At 46.9% G+C, this 24,595-nt stretch overlaps 1 protein-coding gene across 1 annotated transcript in view; it reads left to right on the forward strand.

The window, feature by feature from the left end:
- Positions 1–24,595, forward strand: part of LOC119394536 (talin-2) — a 612,547-nt gene that overhangs the window by 504,303 nt on the left and 83,649 nt on the right. Inside the window, exon 45 of the mRNA XM_037661859.2 lies at positions 5,523–6,002. Coding sequence (XP_037517787.1) covers positions 5,523–6,002 — 480 coding nt within the window. The remainder of the gene's footprint in view (positions 1–5,522; positions 6,003–24,595) is intronic.

Below are 24,595 nucleotides of genomic sequence, written 5' to 3' on the forward strand. Positions count from 1 at the left end.
GACTCGAAAGTCACTTCACCGTCGGGGCTCGCGCCTTTCGACCCATTGGAGCTAGGGGCTCCGGTGTCTACTTGGTGCGATTGTTCTCGGGAGTGGCGGACACAAGTGTCACACGCACAAACGGGGGCACGCGACAAGGTGTGGGCCGCGACGTTTGAACTCCCTTTCCGGTAGCGCACAACAAAGTTGTATCGCTGCAAAGTCAATGCCCAGCGCACGAGGCGGCCCGAGGGCTCGCGCAAGCGCTTAAGGCAGACGAGCGCCATGGGGTCTGTTTCCTCCACCAATGGCGCTCCGCTTACATAGCAGTAAAGCTTCCGGCGAGCGAAATCTCGTGTGGCGTGCCGTATTTAAAGGCAGCGGTAGCCACTACGAGGGTTGCAAATGGTTGTAGGGCGCCAAAAGCAACGACCCTGTAGTCACCGCTCGGGGAGTCATTGACGATACCCGTGCGTGCAAGAAAGACGCGACCGAGAATCATGGGCAGCGAAAGACCAGGGAGATGCACAAAGCGCTGTCGGCGCACGCGATTCTCCCAGCGCACAACCAACCACGAAGCGCCGCAAGAAACAGCGGTGCTGCTCGCGAGATGGAAGGCAATGTTTTGCCTGGAGCTGTGCCGCAGTTGTGTGCAGCGGCTCCGAGGCAGGCGCCGCCTTTGGAGGGGCACGCGCCTGTTCTCTGCCAGGCACGCCAGACCCAAAGGGGCCAATAAACGACACAGAGAAGAGCAGGGTTTCCGCATCGACGGATGCATGATGCCTCACGCGACGGGCAAACGGACCGACGACGCTCACATTTTCCAAAAGTGTCGCCCAAGCACGCATGAGGAAAGTGATCGTTGGAAAACGTGGCGACGGTGTCGCCTATGCAAGCTGGCTCGCTGGCCCATGACAACGATGGGCCAGCGAGCGTGTGAATGCCAGCACCATGTGTCCTAGGTAGGGACGCTTCGGTGCGGCAGTTCGGTCACTCAACTGTGCTGCTAACTAAGAAGGTCAGCGAGCGGAGACGACGCTGTGGAGGGGCCTGAAAGCACATACTTCACGTGTGTCTCGAACTGCTGAGAAAACCCGAAACTGGCTAGGCTCGGACTGTAGTCCACATTCGAGCGGTCATCACCAAAGGAGTCCCAAAGACTGGATCTCTCACGGTGGCCAAAAGCCGAGGGCCGCTAAGGCGAGCTTACCTCGTGCTGCCGGCGTTGTCCACATCGAATGAGATCAAGTGCGTCGCCACGAGATCGAGCAGGAACGAGCGCCTCAAGGGGGACTGCTCTGATGCCATGCCGAAACCAAGTTGGGCGCCAGTTATGTGGAGATAGGTTTAGCAAGACGCTTACCCTACGAGGCGACCAGGAAGGGACGCGACGTTCTCCACCGCTGCAGCGAACAAAGACGCTATGGCCGGGTTCGTCAACTCTCCGGCACGGCGCAGAAAAGGCACTCGAGGCAGGATGTCAACAAACAAGGGTTTATTAACCCAAGATGCAGCACAGTGTAACAGTCACGGGCTTGCAGGCCATAAAGGGATTCTGCTAGACCGTTCGAGTACGCTTGCCGGCGGCGATACGACTCTCACGCAAAGGGCAGCAGTCGAGTGCACGGACGAGAAGCCGCCTGCCAGAGCAGTGCGTCAACCTCTCATGCCGGCCTGAGTGCATCTCTCACGGGCAAGTCCACGCCAGACAGAAGCGAGCTCATGGGGAAGGGGGTTGTCACTGGCGGCCAATGAGGACAGGTGTTGTGCAGTGACATAGGCTAGCAGCATGTCCGGACGCGTGGCTCGTGCGGGGAAGACCAACGCATGGCTCACACTAAGCAAAAAGGCCTGGCGGCATAGCCACGGTAGCCATGTCACGGAATGACGGCGGTTCCCGGCGCTCGAGCCGCGTGGGGCCAGCACACGCGCTAGCTGGGGAACGAGGCCCCAAAGGGAAGGGTGCGCTTGATTCCCACAACGTTCAGCAGTTCCAGTTCACCACCTTGACCTTTTAGGCTCACCAATTCAAATCGTGTCACGAAGTTCACTACGATTCATTCTTTCATCCAAAACAAATGCCAAAACACCACAATAAACAAAGCCACAAGTGCGTTGGAAGCCGTAAGCACAAAGAATAGGCAAATCCACGTACTACCCATCATTCCCGTGGTGGCTGAACGATCGCAGCACCAGTGTTTCCTCTAGTAAATATTGGCAAACTCTATGGTACGGCTGCCCTTGCAGTCTTTTTCAGCTCTGCTGGCGCTTGGTTCAGTTTATTTCTGGGGCTGTATTCTAAAATGATCACCTTTGAGATACAGTAATACCTCGTTAACTCGAAGTAGTAAAAACCAGAAAAAATTTCGAGATAAGCAGATTTTCGAGATAAGCAAAGTTGGGCAAATTCCATTGAGAAGTTCAGTTCTATCTAGAAACGTTATCCCTACTGACCAGTTTCTTAACAGGAGCGCCAAACTGGCTCTTTGTAAAGGTTTTGAAGAAAAATAATGACATACCAGCGCTATTAACCAGCTGTGTTTTTCGGCACTGCCTTTTTATTTAGTGCAGAGAGACCGACTAAGGCTGGTCTGCCTCTCAGTAACACTTGCACCTAGCAAAGCTTTCTCGAGTTGCTTAACACATCGCATGTGCCGATCATCCGCGCCGCTGCACTCAAATTTATTTCGCATCAAGCAAAGCATGTTTCTTGTTTCGGCGGATGTCGTCACCCCTCGAGTAGCTGCGTCGACGCTGCCGCGATCACTGTGCGTGATGCCACGTTGTTTGGCTTAAGAAAATGGTCAAACTAGCCGATGTTGCAGGCTAGGTCAGTTTAGCCCACCTCTAAGTCCAGAGAATCGGCCTTATCTGTCGATGTGACTGGAAGGGGCTCCTCTCGCACGATGCCACACATTCAGCACCGTTTTGACGTCCGGAAACTTCGGAGCCTCGAATCCGTTTCTTTGATTAGAGCTACCTTTCTTTGTAGCATCAGTGACTTGCTTTGCTTTGGTGGCGTTATCCTCACCACATTGCACAGCCGACGAAAAAATCCGCGCGACGTGCCTTGCGTAAATAAAATGCTGAAATCGCATCTCTGACGGTAAACAAAACGTGTACGACCCGAGCTATTTTGCAGGGCCTGCTTATGTGCACGTCTATAGCGTCGCATGACGTGACACAGGGTTGCTTGACAAAGTTGGTATGCCGCTAGGTTCCGACTTTACTTTCGGGAACAGTGTCCACTTCGTCGTAAACGCGGCAGCCTCGCGCGAACCTTGTGAAACGTATGACATTTTGCCGCTAGTATTTTGTGAAACGGTTCGGCGGCGAAGTTTTGGTTCCATTCTCAGTCGAGATTTCGAGATAACCGAAAGTGGGCACGGAAATACTTCGAGATAAAGGGCAGTAAATACATTGCACCTATGGGAAATTGTTCGGTACCGTGGAAAACTTCGACTTAGCCGATTTTTCGAGATATGCGAGTTCGAGTTAACGAGGTATTACTGTATTATCACTTTTAATGCATGCTGATTGGCAGGTCGGGGAATAGCGGTAAGCTGTCGCTTTAATCATTGCACACGCTGGATTCTATGGCAGACAAAAGTGCCGCTGTCGCCCAAAACGGTTGTCTCAGAACATGGCCCGTGTTTGAACACTGATTTTAAGGTCAAAATGCGAACCGAGAGATCAAAACACAATGTGCAGCAGTGCAATATGCGCTGTCGGTACCTGTTGTCTGCGAAAGAAAAAAAACTGCCAATATCGGCGCATCACTGTATCCTCCCTTCGTATGCGAGTCCCCACGTGTTACAGCAGCGAGATCAGTCTTCAGCAGCTCTCCATAGAGCAGATTTTTTTTCCCGTCCAGCAATTCCACCAACAACAGCGTTTTCACCGAAACAAATTACAGTCCTCGGCAATGCTCAATGCTTTGCAAAGCTCATCAAGCTTCGCATTCTCTTGGCCTCCATGTTGTTGAATACTTTCAAACCAGTCTGCTGGCAGCGAGCGCAGGTGAGCACAGAGGCTGCGGTTGAGAGTAATCTAGCTTACTGATGATGTTGCCTGCTTGGACCCCATCTGTCGTGTGGATGCGCCTGCAGGCAGATCATTCGTGAATTAGCTGTTCATGTTCACAGCAAATCTGTATTCGGTCTGTCGTCTGAATGCACCATTCTCGGTGGCAAGTTAGCTAACTACACTAACTAAAATGCACGGGCGGCATGAGGCAAAAACTACTTTACAGGGGGTGATAGCACCTTCACAGCAATCAGTGCTTTTGTCATATAAGGGTTAACTGAACCTTGGGACTCCCTCTGTGGCCAACACCGCTATGTGCTGCAAAAGGTCTGCCTTTTTGATAACTGATACTGTAAGCATTAGAAAAGAATGAAGCGAGGTAGCAGCCACTGACGAACGCACCAGTACGACTTATGTCCATAAGAATCTTCAGCGTGTAGCGTAGCGCTGTTGGAAGCGCTTTTGGGCAACAACCTAGGCATGCCGTGCCGCTGTTGCCACTGTATCTTTGTGTGTGTCGCTTTGTTCAAACGAAAGCGGCTCGCTGTTGCAAGGCTGGCTGAGCAATGTACTCGCCGCATTTGTGCATGATCAGGCGCGCCGCAGGCACCAAAAAATCTCACTGCACTGATGTTATCGTGGCAAATGCATGTAGCGTTGTTCTAAGCATACTGGACGCTTTTAGTGGGCGACAGCTCAAATCTTTTAGGCTGCTGTTCGTTGCCGCCTCCTTGTGCATGACCGCTAGTGCGTTGCAGAAATGTGGAGTGCATAGCCATGTTTACCCTACAAGATACTTGTCATACCTGTGCACGGTCAGGAAAAATATGGGCACAAAGAACATTCCCATGTGTGTCAAATGTGCATGTATGGTATAGCAAGCGCGTGGCCCGATTAGGTGACATGCTGCGCGCAACTAGCCAGGGATGACTGGCTTCACGCAGCAGCAGATAATCGTGTTTCAATGAAATGGTGCCAGTTTTCACTTTGTCGCAGATGACGGTGCAGACTCATGCAAACGTATCTGGGAAAGTCCATCTGTCTGTCTGTTAGCCATTGTGCAGTGTAACAATCTTGAACTCCTCCTTGGCATTGCCACTACACACTATCAGACAGTTGTGCGAGAAACTCACATTTTTCTGAATGTGCCTTGTAGGGTATGAAAAATTTGTGAACGTGGAGCATCACTGGAGTCGGTGTTTCGATAAGCGGAATTTTCTTGTTCAAGGGTGCAACTGCAGTGGTTACTTTAGACAACGTTACTTTGGCATTGTATTTATTTTGCTGTTTGTAGCCGTGCCGCACATTGGGAGATGCAGATTCGTACTTAATGGTTACTGCATTCTACTGTTTAATGCGTAGTTATGTGGCATTCCCAGGAGGTACTTATTTACCCTATTTAGGTGCCTCGAAGGGTTAAAAACATTTGGCATGGCTTTTGTTTGTCCCAAGTTAAGCAATGCCAGCCAAAATAATGAGCAGCCCTGATGGAACCCATTGTTTGCCATGTGCTGCAGGTGTCACACATTATGGCAGCCCTGCAGGCCGGCTCACGAGGCACCCAAGCATGCATAAATGCAGCCAGCACGGTGAGTGGCATCATTGGCGACCTGGACACGACCATTATGTTTGCCACTGCGGGCACCCTGCACTCGGAGAAAGAGGGCGACCAGTTTGTGGACCACCGGGAGAACATCCTCAAGACGGCCAAGGCCCTGGTGGAAGACACCAAGACTCTGGTGGCCGGTGCAGCATCCAGCCAGGAGCAGTTGGCTGTGGCCGCCCAGAATGCCGTCTCCACCATCGTGCAGCTGGCCGAGGCGGTCAAGCTGGGTGCTGCCTCGCTGGGGGCTCACAATCCAGAGGCTCAAGTGCTGCTCGTCAATGCAGTCAAGGACGTCGCTGCGGCCTTAGGGGATCTAGTGCAAGCCACCAAGGCAGCTTCGGGAAAGGGCATCGACCATCCAGCCATGGCACACCTTAAAGACTCAGCCAAGGTATGTGGAGCCATTCGGGGATGATCGCCCAGTGTCCCATACAAACTATCTGATGCTTAAAGGCCAACTCCGGCGATTTTTTGGCCATGTCAAAGTAATGGTGCTTTTATGTTCCTGAGACGCTCCTGTTGCAGGCCCGATAGCAGAAATACTCGGCAAATTGGAGAATAATTTTAAATAAGCAAAAAAGCGCAACACCGAAACCGAAACCCAACCGAGTGTACTGTCTACGTATGATGTAGACGTTGTTACGAACGAACCGGAAGTCGTGCAAGGCATGCCGGTCACGCCGGCGCGGAGTATGGAAACTGTGACAGCTGGGACGACCAGCGAAGCGCCGGCCAAACCAACGCTGTCTGTCGCCTTGTGCACAGCAGACGCTCGCTGTAGCGGCCGAAGCGCCGAAGTTAGCGGTGCCCTCGGCTGCGTCACTTCCGCCGCCTTCCCAATACTGACGTCACAGACGCAATGTTGCCAATAATTGTGGGAAGCCAGGAGGGCGTTTGCAGACAATCTTTAAAATTCATTTGCCAACAATCTGCGCATGTCTCAAGCCTGTAATTTGGCATAAATGACGGAAACATGCAAAGGAACGTCCCCAGCGAATTTCATTGAGATCCATCGATCTCGAAAAATCGCCGGAGTTGGCCTTTAAACAATGAAGTACCAAGTTCTCAAAGAGTCGGGTGATAAGCACTCATGCTGTGCTTGTCTTGCCTTCTCTTTGTGGTCTGTCCTGTCCCCTCAAAGGTTATGTACAAACTTGTTTGCTTAGTTATTTACACTCAGGTCAACAGACATTACAGCGGGGAGTGGCCACAGATACAAGAGAAGTAGTCATTTCTAATTATGCAACAATAGCTTAAAAATAAAATAATGCAATACAGTAGAACCCCGCTGATACGTTTTTGAAGGGACCGTAGGAAATAAACGTAAGAGACGGGAAACGTAAGAACCGAAAAACGGGAAAAACGACAAAATATTTAGTGGTACAGAATTTTATTTCAGTGCTTACGAGCAGCGCGAAAATTGGCGCGCTCAGCCGCGATCTAGTCGATGTACTGAAACGCGGAGCTGCGGACGGCCTCATCCACAGAAATGTAATCAACGTATGTGATTTTTTTAACACCAACAGCTGTAGGCATGAAAGAACTAAGCACACGCAATCACGACCAGCGCGGCGAGTCCGACTGCGAACCGCGCGCACGACCATGCAAGCTCCAACCAGCTCGAACTCCTCCCGTCCTCCGACAAGTATTGATGATGATGAGTCTACGCCAATGCGATGGCAGAAGTGAATGCCAATTTCGAAGGCCTTGCTTTCGCAAGCAATTACGTCATAGACGCCATGTTCGTGCAATACAAATCTCAAAGGCTATGCTTTTGTCAATGGTAAATGCCAATCTCGAAGGCCTTGCTTTCGCGACCAATTACGTCATAGACGCCATCTTTGCAGTGGGAATCTCAAAGGCCATGCTTTTGTTTGCATCAATTCAAAGATTTTGTTGCTTGCGCCTCTGATGCGGCTAATATTACGGTCAAACCAGGCCAAGCTGCGTGAAAATGCACCATGGCCGCTCTGTTCGGTAGTAACTCGGTCGGCTCCGAGCGCACTTCGCGACGTATCATACGGGAACGGTCCGACAGTTACGACGTAACAGCGGGGTCCCCATACATTGTATCCTAGGGGAGCTATGCCGGGACCGGCGGAAAACGACGTAACAGCCGGGAAAACGCAGCAGTGAGGAATGTAACAGCGGGGTTCTACTGTATACAGTTGGAACGCGTTTGTCATGAACTAGAAAGTGCTATGAAAAGTGATCACGATATCAGTTGTTGGTTTTATATGGATTCGCCCTTCAAAATGTGCTCGAATAGTGACCAAGTCCTCTTGTTTTTTGCACAGTTTTGTTGCAAAGTGCTAACAACCCGTATCATGACAAGTTAAGCCTTTTCGCTTCGTGGATCAGAGCCCACTGCGTGCTTCCGAGTAAATTTAATGGCCTTTTCAATTAATTGACTGTTTCATTCAAACATGGTACCGCCTTGCGTAGCCAATCATCCCTGGCAAGTTGCGTGCAACGTGTCGCATACTCAGCTCCCACAGTAACTGCTGGGCCGCTTGCTGTACCGTACACGTGTGTTTGTCGTGGGTGTGTTCTTCACAACTGCTCCACTCCAGACCCTGCAGTGGGTCACCGCGATGATGACAAGCTCCCTCCATGTCCCCATGATGCTCTTGCAGTCCTGCACAACGAGGCGCAGCATACTTGGGTTGTCATCTAATAAAAGCACTTGCTGTCGGGGTTTCTTGTTGCCTGTGCCGCTCAACTCGGCAACAGCTTTCGTTTCTACAAGCGCGTTCGAAAGCCGTCTCGCATGACACAGCGAAGTTAAGAATGGCATGCTTAAGTTGTCGCCCATTAAAAGCGTGCCGTACAATAGCGCTATGCTGCACGCGCAGCCGAGCAGGTAGCTGCAGACGCTTGTTGTTATAGGGTATCAGCAATAAGCCATAGTGGCACGTTCATTACCGGTCGCCACCTTGCCTTCACTTTTTTGTGATGCTTATCTGTGAATCTTCCGTGTCGCAATCGCAAATAAGTCGGAGTCGTCGATCATCTGATCTTTGCATTTAAGACAAAAAGGGAAACAACGTGAAGGGTGGTCACTGCCACAGTGCCATGCAGCCAAATTGGAGGGAAAGGGAATCCAGCATCTGCTTTCCTTTCCCAACAAATGCACTGGGCACCCCAAGTGGCTGCTTATGAAAGTACTGTGCAACTTTTGGTTTCGGTTTCTAACCTGCACAGTTTGAAATCTGGTGCATACTCAGCCGAGCTGTTTTTTTTTTTTTTTTTTTTGCTGCAACTGGTCTCTGGGTTTTATTTCGCAATGGCTAAATGGAGGGATTTTTATTTTATCTCGAGAATACTTGAGATTGCAAGAATTATTCACAAGCCATCATGAAGCCAAGGAAAGTATACGGGACGTTAATTGTACTGTTTTAAGTGTATTGTAGGGATAGTGATATAGATGTGAGGAAAGTAAAGTGGAAAAGAAAAGACAACTTGCTACCTGCAGATAATGCGCCTGATGCTCTACCAATAGAGCTACAGTAGCAGTCATCCTCTCGTCCACTTTATCGGGTATTTATGTGCATACAAACTCGGGAGTGTTAGTCAGCGCCGCTCATGGCCATGATGGCGACTGTAAACACTCCTTCTTTGCCAGCTTTCTTTGCCTTCGGGTGGTATGCGAGGACTTATTGGTCAGATGCCTGCTCATTAGGTAAGCATGTGCCATGTGACGCCAGCCGGCAAAGAAAGAGTGTTCCACACTCGGCGTCATGGCTACAAGTGGCGCTGACAGACACTCCCAGGGTTTGCATGCACATACATACCCGATAAAGTGGACGAGAGGACGACCATTGGGAGAGTACCGGGCGAGTTATCCGAAGGTTGCAGGTTCGGTCCCTGTCGGCGGCAAGTTGTTTTTTCATCCACTTTACTTTCTTCACATGCATATGCAATGACTACCATGCACTTAAAACAGTATAATTAACATCCCTATTCCTTGGCGTCATTATCTGCTCGTTTTCATTAAGGTTGAGTCAAACCAAGAAACGAGCCGCCAAATTTCTGTTCTTTCATTCGCAAGTCATCATAGCAGCTGCCCCCTGTGAAACGTGCAAATCTGGAAAATAGACGAAGGATGCCTTGTGAACTAAAGTATTAATGTGAAGTATTAAACGGAGCCACAGAGTCAATATTTCATGAATGCAAGCAGCTCTCTTGTAGCGGCACCGAAGTACACAGCTGCTGTTGCCATGCCAAGCTCCACTGGTTGTTGTCAGCTGAAAAGTGTAAGTCACAAGCATGTGTCACTCTGGCATTTCAGTCGTGCAGGAAAGCTGCAAGGAGACGCAAAGCATTTAACAGCAGAGATTACTAACAAGCACAGTTTTCTTTTACGAACATCGTGCATTGGTGTATCGGACGGACACACCACCATTGATACTGTCATGACATAACCCGACCTTATTCTCTGTGCCTTGGAGCCATCTTGCATCTGCAATAGAGCACCACGTAGAGCCACAACCTGTGACCGAATAAACGCACCGGATGCTTTTTTCATTGTGCAGAAGTGGCATTTTTCAAGGCACTCGATTTCATACTTCTGCGAGTTGCCAAGCGTTTTGAAGACTCGAGCAATGCCTGTCTTCTACGATTATTAGGGGTGTGCGAATATTCGAAATTTCGAATATTTTTCGAATAGTGTTTGCTATTCGATTCGATTCGCACTGGAATTTTACTATTCGAACTATTCGAACTTCCCAAAAACAAATACAGTCAACATCCCACTGAAAGTGACCCCTTCATATTTTCGATATGCTTCACCTCATTACACTTTTGTATTGCGGCAAAGCTGCCTTTCAAGCTCCATTACGGTCGAACTTTGTCAAGACAGTCAACGTCCGATTGTAAGTGATCCCTAGATTTTCAATATGCTTCACCTCATCACACTCCGGTATTGCGGCAAAGCTGCCTTTCACGCTCCATTACGGTCGAACTTTGTCAAGACAGTCAACGTCCGATTGGAAGTGATCCCTAGATTTTCAATATGCTTCACCTCATCACACTCCGGTATTGCGGCAAAGCTGCCTTTCAAGCTCCGTTACGGTCGAACTCTGCCAAGACAAAACGTCCGATTAAAAGTGGTCCCTAGATTTTCAATATGCTTTACCTCATTACTCCCAGGTATTGCGGCAAAGCTGCCTTTCAAGCTCCGTTACGGTCGAACTTTGCCAAGAGACAGCCAACGTCCGATTGAATGTGGTCCCTAGATTTTCAATATCCTTCACCTCATTACATTCCGGTATTGCGGCAAAGCTGCCTTTTAAGCTCTGCTACGGTCTCAAATGTATTTAACTCAAGAAAACGCTGGTTCCAACATGGAGATGAAAGATGTGGCAGAGGTGGGGGTCAATTAATGCTGTTTTGGACCTGAAATTTGGGCAGGAAGGCCGAAAAATCGGAAGCCTAAGCTTTTTAGCCTCCAAAATTTCAGATGTTCTTATATATCGACGTCCACGAGGCAGATTTGGAACTCCGGACTTGAAGGGAGCACACCCTTGTCCGCCACATCAGTTGGGCTTCCACAGAACTTGAAAGAGCAGGAGAGGCTGAGGAAATGGTATCTTTGCCTATCACGTGTACAGTGTTGTCGGCAACACTTTGGTTGCACCAAATCATGTACATAAATAGAATTCGGCCTCTACATTGCCTCATTCTTGACAAGACAACTATGAAACACCACCCTACCAGTGCTTCATCAACCTAGCGAAAAGAAACACTTTCATGTTGCTATTTCATAAGAATATGCTTAAGAATCCTCTCTAACTTTTTTTCCTGCAATTTCGCTTCGAAGTATTCGAAAAATATTTTAGAAATATTCGAAAAATATTCGATTCGATTCGCACTCACGTTTAAATATTCAAATTCGCTTCGCACCCAAAATTTTGCTATTCGCACAGCTCTAACGATTATCACTTGATTGCATCAAACACTCGTTGCATTTGCAACGCGCTTGTCCATTTCGTTTCACCGTACTATCGTCAACTGATAGTGCAAGTTCCAAAAGAAATACGTTGCTGGGCGCATGATAAGTGTCGCGAACCTTTCTGAAGTTTTTGCTGGCACACCTGATTGCTAGCTACGGCACAGTTGCAGATATCGGCGTGCCCTAAGCCTAACTACTAGGGGTGTGCGAATATCAAATTTTTCGAATACGAATCGAATACGAATATCCACCTTCGAATATCGAATCGAATATCGAATATCAAAGGGAAAATGCCTCCACAGTAACAATATTTTATTTAACATGTAGCTATTTGAAAAAAAAAAAAACATTAACAGCCTGACTGGCAACACGACATACACTGCTATCTCCAGAACACAATGTCCAGGCTAGCACAATGCACATCACAAAAAAGGCAAATATCACGGCACAATGGAAGGAATGAGTAATGACTAGATGTTATCATGAAGAAATATGAGTTGCTCCACATGATCAGGCCGCAGGCGCTCCCTTCTAACATAGACACCCCCCCCCCCCCCGCCACTGAAAAGGCACGCTCGCTTGAAACAGAAGTGGCTGGTATAGGGAGGTACATGAGGCAAAGCTTTGCCCGACTGGGGTATCTGAAGGTGCCTACAGTCCACCACCAGTCACATGGGTCACTGTCTTTCTTCAGAAGTGGTCCCGCATAGTGAATGAGTTGTAGTGCGGCACGTTACGACCGCATAATATTGAAAATGTACGGTTACATGGTCGCCAACAGCGCTGCACGTCGGAGATGCACCAGCAATAAATCATACGTATTGGGGCGCTCGTCGCAGGCAGATATCGTGCCTCCGTGTACTTACGTTATTTATCGCTCCTCTTGGCAACGTTTTTAGCTATACGAACGCAGCAGAAATGTGGAAGACGAGTTATTTTATGCATGATAATCGAATCGCACATTCGAATTTTTCGAATATTCGTAGTTATCGAATATTCGAAACTTTTCGAATACACTATTTTCGAATCGAATACGAATATTTCGAATGTAATATTCGACGAATATTCGAAACTTTCGAATATTCGCACACCCCTACTAACTACGCAATAGCGGCAGCAACAACCTTGCCTAGCAGTGCAACGAGGGGCATAAAAGTGAAGGTTCTCACCTCGAACTGCAGCAGGCAACAGCGCATTGCTATGTTGAAGAGCACCACTATGACGCGAGAAATCGCTACTCCTTCTACGAGAGAGAGAATAAACGTTTATATTGAACAAGCACACCGATCACCCAGTGGGCTTGCAAACAGCTCTGCTGCCCTTGCTGGTCTGGTGAGGAGGTCTTGGTGATGATGCATGATCGCACTTACGTGCATGTTTCTTCAGAAATTTTCAGCTTGTAAGAGAATGCCTTTGCATGTAGAGTAAAAGAATAAAAAAATAACAAACAGACGTTACATTTGTTTTATACACCTCTTTATTGTTTTTACTGGTGCCGCCTACCAACTGTTTAAAGAGCAAGCATGCCTCCGTGATTTGCAATGCGTGAAAATCTCTTGAGGCCATTGGGCGAGAGTTGGAGCCATTTATCGCTTGTCCTTTTGCTTTTCTCTTGCTTTTTAAAAGACAGATGACATTTTGCAGCACATTTTATGTGATGAAAAGTTACCACAGTGATCACTTCTTGCATACCAAGTCAATGTTTGGTTCATAGTTATAGAGAACTGTGTAAAAAAAGAATGCCATGTGAAAGCTGACCGCCAGGCTTCATCTCCCTCGTTTGTTTTCTTCACTGCTATTCTGTCTCTGTAGCAATGCCTGAAAAGCGAGCAACCTCACTTGCGGCATCTGAAATCTGCAGGCAGTGCTCGCCAATCTACAACATCTTCGACGCAATTAAACTGGGCTTGGCTTTTCTCGTGCTTTAGAAGGCCTGTCTTGGTTTTTTTTTTCTCTTTATATGTGCCATATTTTTACCTCGACTGTGCCTGAAGTGTTTGTTGTAAAGGTAGGTCGCTTTCGAAAATATTTGTTATATGTGGGTGCAGTTTCAATGGGTAGCATAGGAAAATTGTAAGTGCACCGAAATATGCTCATTATAACCAACCGATAAATACATTTGGCATCATTATTGGTGGGTTCAACTGTATACACAATAATGACACAATATAACCTAATAAGCAAAACAGTGTTTTAATGTAGTATAAGAAGTGAGCAACGAATGACTAAGGTAAAAGTAACAGAATAAATCAAGTCGGGAAAGAGTGTCACGGATCTCAAGAGCACTTGCAATGGATGTAATTAGAGATGCAAGAGATGGCGGCGGCACACCAAACAACTTTATGCCCCAGCACTGCAAACCAAGTATAAACTCGAAATTTACACAAAAACCCATTTAAGGATAACCTATTTACAAACAATGTGTTGGCTAACTATCTTAATGAGCTAACAATCCATCATCTCCAACTCTAAATTAGGCGCAGCTCTTTGCCTCAAGTCAGTCTAGCCACCATGGCTTCGCAGTCGCTGCCCCTATCGAAGGTTCTTATTGTTCAAACGATCGGCTTGGCGCAAAATTTGACTCCCTGTTACGTCGGGTCCGTCATCGATGTTCTTGGTGAGGTCCCACAGTCGGTGTTTCTCATGTTTGAAAAAACAGCGCGTTGTCCTGTATTCTTCGTGGCTGTGTGTTGTGGTTTTTTTCACGCTTTTTTCAAACATGAATTTGCACCAACTCGCCCAACTGACCCTGCTAGTTCGGCATTTCTCAGTAGCAACCAGACAAGCCGCTTGTCTCCATTGCCAGTTTCCTGATCATCGTCAAGACTATCGCCGAACAAAGGGGTTAGCCTGGTTGCATTTTCGAATCCTGGCTCTAAATGACCCCTGGCCGAGCTGCTGACGTGGCATTCCCGTTGTGCTGTCAAAGGCGGAGCGTTGCGGGTGCTTTGGGAACCGCTGTAACAAGGCTGTGGCGAGTCGGGAGCCTCACCCAGCTGCTGCCGAGATCGACGGCCATGCCACGGAATCCTAATGCTGCATCCAGGACCCGCTGCTCTCGTCACCAGTGCAATGCTGGCTTGACCACCTTTGTGCCCCAGAGAACTGCTTCCTCAGTTTCTGACTACAGCTCGGGTCGCGTGCTGTTTCTCTGCCAATTGGGTGCTTGTCTCGCACACCATCTTTCCACTCCGGTGCACATAATCGCACACCTTTGCTGCACACCATCGAGCGCTTCTCCCTTTGGATCGCATACCACCACATCTTCTTCATCCTCTGGCAGGTGCCTCTTTACTCATGACATAGAGTAAAATACTAACACTGTTCGGAAGATAATTAAAGACCCCGGAAATGAGGGCAAGCGAAGCTTGGCGTGCCTGACCTCCTGCTTTTCTTTCCTTCTTTCTTGCTTTTGCATTGCGCAATGCTTTTAGTTTTATAAGCTTTTAGTTTTATTACAGGTAGCTGCCGTCCGGTATGCTGTTTTCGGACTGAATCGCCATGGCACCTGTCATTTTCTTTCCAGCATTCATCAGCCTCTAGAATGGCCTAACGAAAAAACCATCACATGATCATGGAAATGCGGGTTAGGAATTCTATTTTCTCCAATTGTGCAGTTCTCCAAATGTGCAATTCCTGATATCGACCTTACGCGTTGTCCAGCAGATTGCTTTTAGTTTGCCAACACGAAATATTTCTATGAAGTGCCCATGCGTAGTTGTGGACTGCTTTCCGTAATCACTCCATGTTTTAGGCATGTGTCATTCTTGCTGTTTAAAGGAATATGACGATCCTTCACTGTTAATATTAATGTATAATTTTTAGGGGTCTGCGAATATTCGAAATTTCGACTATTTTTCGAATAGTGTTTGCTATTCGATTCCCAAAAATAAATACAGTCAACGTCCAATTGAAAGTGACCCCATCAAATTTTTAATATGCTTCATCTCATTACACTCTCGTATTGCGGCAAAGCTGCCTTTCACGCTCCGTTACGGTCGAGCTTTGCCAAGAGACAGTCAACGTCCGATTAGAAGTAATTCCTAGAATTTCAATATGCTTCACCTCATCACACCCCGGTATTGCGGCAAAGCTGCCTTTCAAGCTCCGTTACGGTCGAACTTTGCCAAGACACAGTAGATTTTCAATATGCTTCACCTCATGACACCCCGGTATTGCTTCAAAGCTGCCTTTCAAGCTCCGTTACAGTCGAACTTTGTCAGGACACAGTCAACGTCCGATTAGAAGTGGTCCCTAGACTTTTCAATATGCTTCACCTCATCACACCCTCGTATTGCGGCAAAGCTGCCTTTAAGCTCCGCTTCGGTCGCCAATGTATTACCTCAAGAAAACGCTGGTTCCAACATGGAGATGAAAGATGTGGCAGAGGTGGGGGTCAATTAATGCTGTTTTGGACCTGAAATTTGGGCAGGAAGGCCGAAAAATCGGAAGCCTAAGCTTTTTAGCCTCCAAAATTTCAGATGTTCTTATATATCGACGTCTACGAGGCAGATTTGGAACTCCGGACTTGAAGGGAGCACACCCTTGACCGCCACATCAGTTGGGCTTCCACAGAAGTTGAAAGAGGAAAGCTGAGGAAATGGCATCTTTGCCTATCACGTGTAAAGTGTTGTCGGCAACACTTTGGTTGCACCAAATCAAGTACATAAATAGAATTCAGCCTCTACATTGCCTCATTCTTGATAAGACAACTATGAAACACCACCCCGCCAGTGCTTCAACCTGGCGAAAAGAAACGCTTTCATGTTGCTATCTCATAAGAATATGCTTAGGAATCCTCTCTAAATTTTTTTTCTGCAATCTCGCTTCGAAGTATTCAAAAAACATTATAGAGATATTCGAAAAATATTCTATTCGATTCGCACTCACACCTCAATATTTGAATTCGCTTTGCACCCGAAATTTTGCTATTCGCACAGCTCTAATAATTTTCTTTATGCAATAATTGAAATAGTCTATAATCAAATATTTGGTCAGCTCTTGACATATGATACTGTGAGCACTGACTCACACGACTGCATTGAAATATAAGCTTTTTACTGTTGTACCAGACATCGTCTTATACGAGGTGGAGCGTGCTTTGATTCCCACATTCTTTTGCTCTACTGGTCATCCCTGGAGCTCCAGTCTGGTCGACGGCTGTGCTCACAAACAACAGCGATGGCTCAAAACAACGCGTCCACCGCCGCAACCACTTCTGCTCAGCCAACTGGGCCTAACTACACTGTGAGTACATCGCAGTGAGACCCTCCAGTATTTTCCGGCCTCCGCGGTGAAGGAGTCGAAGACTGGCTTGACAATTACGACAGAGCCAGTGCTTGTAATCATTGGGATGAGGCACACGAACCGTGCTACGTTCCTTTTTACCTCAACGGGGTCACTAAAACGTGGTTCTACAACCATGAACGGGACTTCCCTGATTGGGCAGCATTCATCGAGCAACTCCGTCAGACATTTGGCACGTCTGCAGGACGCTCTGAGGTAGCGAAACAGAAGCTCATAACCCGCATCCAAGGGCTTGATGAATTATGTAGGTCGTATATTGAAGGCATTCTAACTCTCTGTCACCGAGCACAAAGCGACATGACAGAGGCCGATCATACCCATCACATACTGAAAGTCATCAACTCTGTCGCCTTCAATGCTCTTGTCATTCAGAGCTGAAATACAGTACAGGACATCATCACCGCATGCCAATGCCTAGATGCGCTCTATTGCATGCGCCTTCCAAAAGCCTCCTGTGACTCTTGCTTTACCTGTGAAAATGGATTGCGAGCGAGGATTGAGAGGAACTTCACGGCCTTGTTCCGGGCAACACAGCCATTACTTCTGTCCGCTCGGCTCTTCCTAATCTGCACGACATTATCAAGGACGAACTGGCGTCGATGACGAGTCTCCTGTGGCCTTTCGTGCACCTTCGTATGCAGAAGTTGCATCACGACCTCCTGCACTAATTCCATCTATGACTGCAGACGTATGCAACCATTTGGCCTCGATGGCGGCAAAGGCGCCAGCGCAACCACACCACTCTACCTGGCATCCTTCGTACCCCGTCTGTTTTTACTGTGGCATACGGGACCATATATCCGTCACCAGGATGAACACTGTGGCTTTTCTGTTTATGAAAGAAACTATGCCCCAAGATCTGATGCCTATGTTCGAGCATCGTATACATCCTCGTCACGACGCTCATCATCACCTCCACTGTCCCACGGCATGCCTCGTCCTTCCCACTCAGCCCGCCATCATTCACCGTCACCATTTCGGCGTACATCATCGCCCTTGCGTCCTGCCCCGATCTCTCTGGACAGCCACTCGGAAAACGAAAAGCTGCAGTTTTTTGGAGGGGAAACTGCTTGTTATCAAAACGTCATCATTCCTCGGTCTCACCCAGCAAATGTACTGTCCATTTGTGTGGAAGGTGTTTCTGTTGATGCCCTTATAGACACTGGAGCTGCCATTTTGGTCATTACCCGTGAACTGTGTTTTCATCTACGAAAAGGGCAAACTCCTTATGTCGGTTCCATGTTATGCAGTGCTAATGACAATCCAATGTGCCCTCCCAGACGGTCTACTGTTCATATTTTTATCGACAGAATCCGCCACCATGTACAGCTTGCTGTGCTGCCTTCATGCGCTCATCAGATCATTTTAGGCTGGGACTTGCTATAAGCTGCATTTGCTGCCATTTCAGGCTGTCAACCTCTTATTCATATTATGGACACTGAGCTTTTTTCTGCTTCCGATTTTTCGTCGTCCCACCTTGTCACAGCTGCGGATATTGTCCTGCTTTCAGGCTGAGAATGTGTTGTTACCATCAGGTCACGAGACAATATAAACGGCAACGCAGTGGTTATCTCTTGTCAGTGCTGCATTTTTCAAAAAACCGCCATTGCCTCTTGCCTAGTGCAGTTCTCACGCAGTTATGCAAGCATCACCGCCTACAGCATGGCACCAGAACTGCTACTGTTGTCGGAGGAGACCACTGTTGCCAGCATTATCGAAGAAGCACCGTTATGTGTCGTCACTGTTTCACCAGCCTTGTCATTCCCACAGTGTACACCCACGGAAGGTTTATTTTGCGCTAGCAAAACAGCTTTGGTGTTTCATTAAGAGCCAGCAAGGCATCACTCTAGGTCAGATTGATATCTGTACTCAAAGTGGCTTTGAGAGCTCTCAAAGCCACTTTGAGTACAGATATCAATCCGACCCATTGAGAGCCACTTTGAGTACAGATATCAATCCGACCCAGAGTGATGCCTTGCTGGCTCTTAATGAAACACCAAAGTTGTTTTGACATTTGTTCAGATGGCTTAGGTCAAACCACGATGGCTGCTTATCGCATCGAAGCATACTGATCTCACGTCGTTTGCCGCTGCCCTTATTGTGTATCAGCTTTTGAACGCAAGGTTATAGAAGAACAAGTCAACGACATGCTCATGTGCAACGTTATCAAGCCTTCGGCAAGCCCATGGTCTTCTCCTGCCTGTTGTGCTAGTTAATAAAAAGGATGGCTCGGTGTGATTTTGCGTTTATTACAGAGCACTGAACAAAATTACTCGTAACGACGTCTATCCTATACCTCGGATTGACGATGCTCTTGATACCTTACAAGGTACGCAGCATTTTTCTAGCCTCGACTTGTGCTCTGGTTAATGGCAGATCCTGATGCACGAGTCCGATAAAGAGAAGACTGCACTTGTCATACCTGATGGTCTCTTTGAATTCAATGTGATGCCTTTTGGACTGTGCAATAAGCTTTCTAATGTCTTACCGTATGTCGTCTTATAATGCTTTAAAAATAAAGGTGGCATTCTAAGATGGCATGGGTTTAATGTATAGCGCTGATAGCAGTGCATTATTCGTTTTTTAATACCAGTATGTTATAGTAGTTACCCTGTGCTGTTGTTCTTCATACTATTAAATTTCCATAACATAAATTTGAATAAAACAATGCATAATACAATGATTTCATTAACCATAGACGTATGAAGCTGGCAGGTTTGCATAAACATCCCACACACTTTGCAAGTTCTACTGTTAAAATATTGGTATGAACATTCAACATAGGTGTTCTTCAAGTATTATGCCGAGAAATTTTTGTGTTCTGACTCTATGAATGGATTCTCCTTCAAACGTAACTTTTAGCTGTCTGGTGATCGTTTTGTGTAATGAATGAAATATAATGTACTATCGCGCTCAGTTTGAGCTACATCATGCGAGCGTGTGGCCGAGCGCTCTGCAAGGTTGTACAGTGGCGCCACTCGTGGCATATTTTCGAGTTATTGGGAGAGAGTTTCGCCTCCACTTGCTTTCACCCTCACCCTCGTTTTGCCCTGCAGTGATATCAGCTTCAAAAACAATAACAACGAGGTGTGATCGAGCCTCAGACTTAGCTATGTACAAGCTAGCCCAACATAGCACGCTACTGAACTTCATTTCTTTTGCGGTCTCTCACCTGCGAGTGATTACTTATCACTTATCAGCCTTTGCTTCAGGACAGCTCTTCTCTTTTCTTTGTTCTTTCTTTGATAATACAATAAAACCGACTGGTGGGCTAGTTGGTACTGCATTTCTTATGTTTCAGCGCAAGGAGACACGAACACGAGCAAGAAGGGACGAGGACACGGCGCTACTAACAACTGACGTTTATTGCTCACAATAACAGAATAAATGCCGAGCGCAAGAAAGAGGGGAACACGTGTCAACATCACCTTCACACCAACAAACTGCTTAACGGCCACAGCAATGCTATCTCTTTTTGAGTCAGCGAAATAGACGGGCAGCTTACACAATCTTTGCTTTTGTTAATCTCAAAAGCCTCTACAATCTCCCTGGTCATCTGGTCTGAACTTCTCACGATCACTTTGGTTTCGTTAAAAATGCAGTGTGCTGCCAGATGACCAGTCGTCGCCAGTTTGGTTACATTGTAAGAATGTTCTCTTAGGCGGTCATTCAGGCATCTGCCCGTCTGTCCAACGTACTCTTTCCCACATGACAAGGTGATAGAGTAAACAGCACAACACAACACCTTTCCTCGCGCATGGCACAAACTGATCGTGATGCTTCTTGCTGCAGTTATAATGCTTCTGCGTCGAATTATTCACACGTGCGCACAAATCAGAAAGTTTTAATGGGGCGGTAAAACAACATCCACACCAACTCTTTTGCCAATCTTTTTTAGATTGTGGCTCAGGTTATGCATATAAGGCACCACAACGACTTTTTTTCTGGGGATCTGCGATGTGACCTCACGATTTCCAGTATTGCATTTCTTTAACATGCTGCCAGCCACCGCCGTAAGCAGCTGCCTGGGGTAGCCAGCTGCACAGAGGCGCGAAACTTGGTTGTGAAAACTTTCCTGCGTGCGATGCCCACACGTTTTTAGGAGAGCATTTCTAAAACACAGATTGATGATGCCCCGTTTGACTAATTTCGAATGCGCAGATGCGTATGGTAGGAGGGGCTTCTTTCCTCGGGGCTCGTAGCACCAACACGTGTGACTGTCTAAAATATGAAGGGTGAGGTCTAAGAATCTAATGCGTCCATTGGCTGGCTCTTCACAAGTTATTACTAAAGGTTCCAGGCATTCGCGGAAAACCGAGCAAATGGTCGATGTAGCAAGCGCTACGGATTAACTGTCACACTGTACGAACACCAAATAGTCATCGACGTATCGAAAAACCTTATCAACCATCGTTGCTTCCAAGCGAGTCCGCAGAACCCTGTCGTAGTGCGCGAGATAGAGGTCGCTTAAAAAGGGGGCGAGACAGGAACCAATACAAACGCCTTCTCTCCGCAAAAACATTTGGCCACCGTAATTGGCAAACGTGGAAGACAAATAAAACTCTAAAAGCTCTAAAAACTGGCTAGTGGATAGACCGACTTCGTTCTGGAAGCTCACAGTGCCGTGGTTGTCAATAGCGTCTTCCACGCACAGAAAAAGTTCCTTATGAGGTAAAGAATAAAACAGATCTTTAATGTCCAGAGAGAATTAAGACAGAGAAGTTGGCATGAGTGTTCTCTTTTAAAAAATCAATCACATTGTCAGAGCTGCTAATCATGAAAGGGTCATCAACGGTTAAAACCTTGAGTTTTGCCCGTAGAAACCGGGCAACTGTTTCCTGCCAACAGCCCTTCTCTGAAATAATTACACGGAACGGGCAATCCTCTTTATGTGTCTTTGCAGAAAAAAACATCCGCAAACACAGACCCTTGGTCTTGTCCAGATCGCGACAAACTGTTTCTAGATCAAGACTCCTACACAACCTATGCGCCTCTCTCTTGACTTTTTCAGGGCATACGTCGTTTCGTTTTACAAAGACAGAACTTATCGCGGCTAATGCCTTAGAATTATACGCTCCTTTTTCAAGCACAGTAAAACCGCCTTCTTTATCGGCAGGAACTAAAAACAAGGAGTTGTTCCTGAAGTATGTAACAGTACCGTTCAAGTCGAACGTATCGACTGGCGCAGCTGTCCTTTCAAGCTAGTCCACTCCCTCAGACACGCAGCGGTCCGTTTCGGTGTCAGGCGCGTTGCTCCCAATCTTCTTCACCATGGCTAGTTGATCTAGCGCAGACTTCTTAGGTTGTACAGCGAAATTTCGGTCCCTGGCTGAGAACCTTGCTGACCTTGTCCGAGATCTGAACGTTGCCGACCGTGTGGACGATGCTCCGGGCCACAGGTGTTTTCTTTGGAAGACACGCCCGAAGTTGTTGCAGCGTTAGCTGCCATAACCACTCCATCCGAGTTTGTGTCTTTCTTTGGCTTAACCATTGTCCCCTGCACCTTTAACATTGAGCCGTGTAGCCCAACATTGCAAACTACTAAACTCGCATTTTTTTTTTCTGTATGAACAGCGTTTAGCCATGTTTAGTCCTTATTCTTACGTGGAATTTTTGCCATAAAATTCCGAGCAAGTGGCTCCTGGAGTCACTGGAAAAGTTTCATAGAATCGCATCTGTTTTCTGCCGCCAATGCGATTGGCTTACTTGCATCACGTGACCTCTCACTCTTTATCCCTTTCATGTGCCTTGCATGCACGTGCGCTGAAGCATAGCGTGCTGGACATTTAGCAGTACCATGGTCCCTAGGAGTACTTCATTACTTTTTTTAATGTGTCATCTATACGCCAAAACGTACCTCAGCAGCAACCAAACGTAATCTGGGATCTTTAAGGAGAAAGCCTTAGATGCCTCATTAAGCATGAAAATTGACCGGTGGCGTCGGAGTCAACATGAGTCATGCAAAAAATTATCATCACGTGATGGCGTCAGATTACCAAAATTTGTGACATGACATTACCACTTGGTCAAAGGTGGGCTGAGGCAGTGGAACACCCGATGAGGTGCAGAAATATCTTGGAGGAGAGAAAGATGGCTTTTGCCTTCAAGTCGTCTTAGGCATGAGAGACCGTGTGAGGTGGTAGTTTTTTGTTTTCTTTTCTTTTCTTTTTTTTTTTTTTTTTGCTGCATTCCGTGTGGGAAAATCGTTAAAGAATCAACCCCTCAAAGAACACTTGTTTCTACAGTAACTTGCGCAAAGTTTTCTGGACAAACATACATTTCAATGTTACTTGCTCTCTATCTGCTGAACAGATCATGCATGCATGTCGAGTAAACATCTCACGAATGTGAGAGAAACGGAAAATTTATTCAATTAATAGCTGTTTTCAGATAAACTTGATGCCAGTTTTGGTATCATCAGTTGCCAATGTGCACAACTGAAGCGTGGTTTTAGGTTGCGCTTAAAACTCTGGTGATAAACTTGGTATCACGCCATGTTATTAAGTTGCGAAAAAAGTTTATTTATTGCGAAAAAATTATACTGAATGTTGTATTGCGCCGAGTGTACCCTTGTAATACTGTTTAGATGGTGAGAAATGGTCACAGCAAGAAAATCCGCCCGTTCGCTGTCAGTTACCGTCGTTCTTAGGACAGTATTGAAAGTTGGGCTAGTTGGTACGGCAGCATGTTTGTGTATAGCGCATTTGTGTACAGTGCAACACGTGTGGCTGCACACCTGTCTTTGCCGATGCAAAGATATTGTCAAAGCATAGTTCCCAGACCACTAGAGAAGTGATAGAGGCCTTTCATGTCAACCGAATGGGTGACGCATGCATAAATGAGGCATCGTTGTCTCTTACAGACAAGGAGCTCGCATATCTTCTCAGCACGTGTGCCGTTAGGTGATTCGCTGTTACTCTTTCCATCGGTTTTTCCCGCTTCTGCGCAGTGTTATGTTTTCTGCTTTTACGTACATGTGTTATTCAAATAAATCTTTTCAGTTGCGAGTCAGCGCTCGTCCGTGTCCCTTCTCTTCTTACCGTCTTCGTCGTTCCTCGCGCTGTACACAAACATGCTGTTCTTAGGACAGTTGGCATCGTTGCATATATATAACATAAAAAGAAAACTGAAGTTTCACTTCCCCAATCTCTTTTTTTTGCCTTTTCATCCAAATCATGCCATCTTTTCACATACTGATCAGATAAATATGTAGGCAGTTCACATGCATAATGTGTTTTACCTGAGAGCCCCAGGTCCATATACATACTGCATTGCTTTAACATAATATTAATGAGAACTAACAGACAATAATGCCAAGGAAAATATAGGGGGTGTTATTTCTAGTAATTAGAATATAAATGTGAAGAAAGTAAAGTGGACGAACAGATAACTTGCCGCCGGCAAGGACCGAACCTGCAGCCTTCGAATAACGCGTCCGATGCTCTACCACTGAACTACGGCGGCAGTCATCCTCTCGTCCACTTTACGGGGTATATATGTACATTTAAACCTAAGAGTGTTAGTCAGCGCCGGTCGCAGCCATGGCGGCGAGTGTGGAACACTCTTTTTCTGCCTGTTGGCGTCATGTAGTACGTGATTTTTTTACGAGCCGGCAGCTGACCAATAATCCCTCACATACTACCTGAAGGCATCAAGTCTGCCAGAACGAGACCCTCGCTATGAATGAAGGAAACAAGGTGACTTTAAGGGCTCGTTTTTCTTTG

The sequence above is a fragment of the Rhipicephalus sanguineus genome, chromosome 5, assembly GCF_013339695.2.
Source record: "Rhipicephalus sanguineus isolate Rsan-2018 chromosome 5, BIME_Rsan_1.4, whole genome shotgun sequence".
Taxonomy (NCBI): domain Eukaryota; kingdom Metazoa; phylum Arthropoda; class Arachnida; order Ixodida; family Ixodidae; genus Rhipicephalus; species Rhipicephalus sanguineus.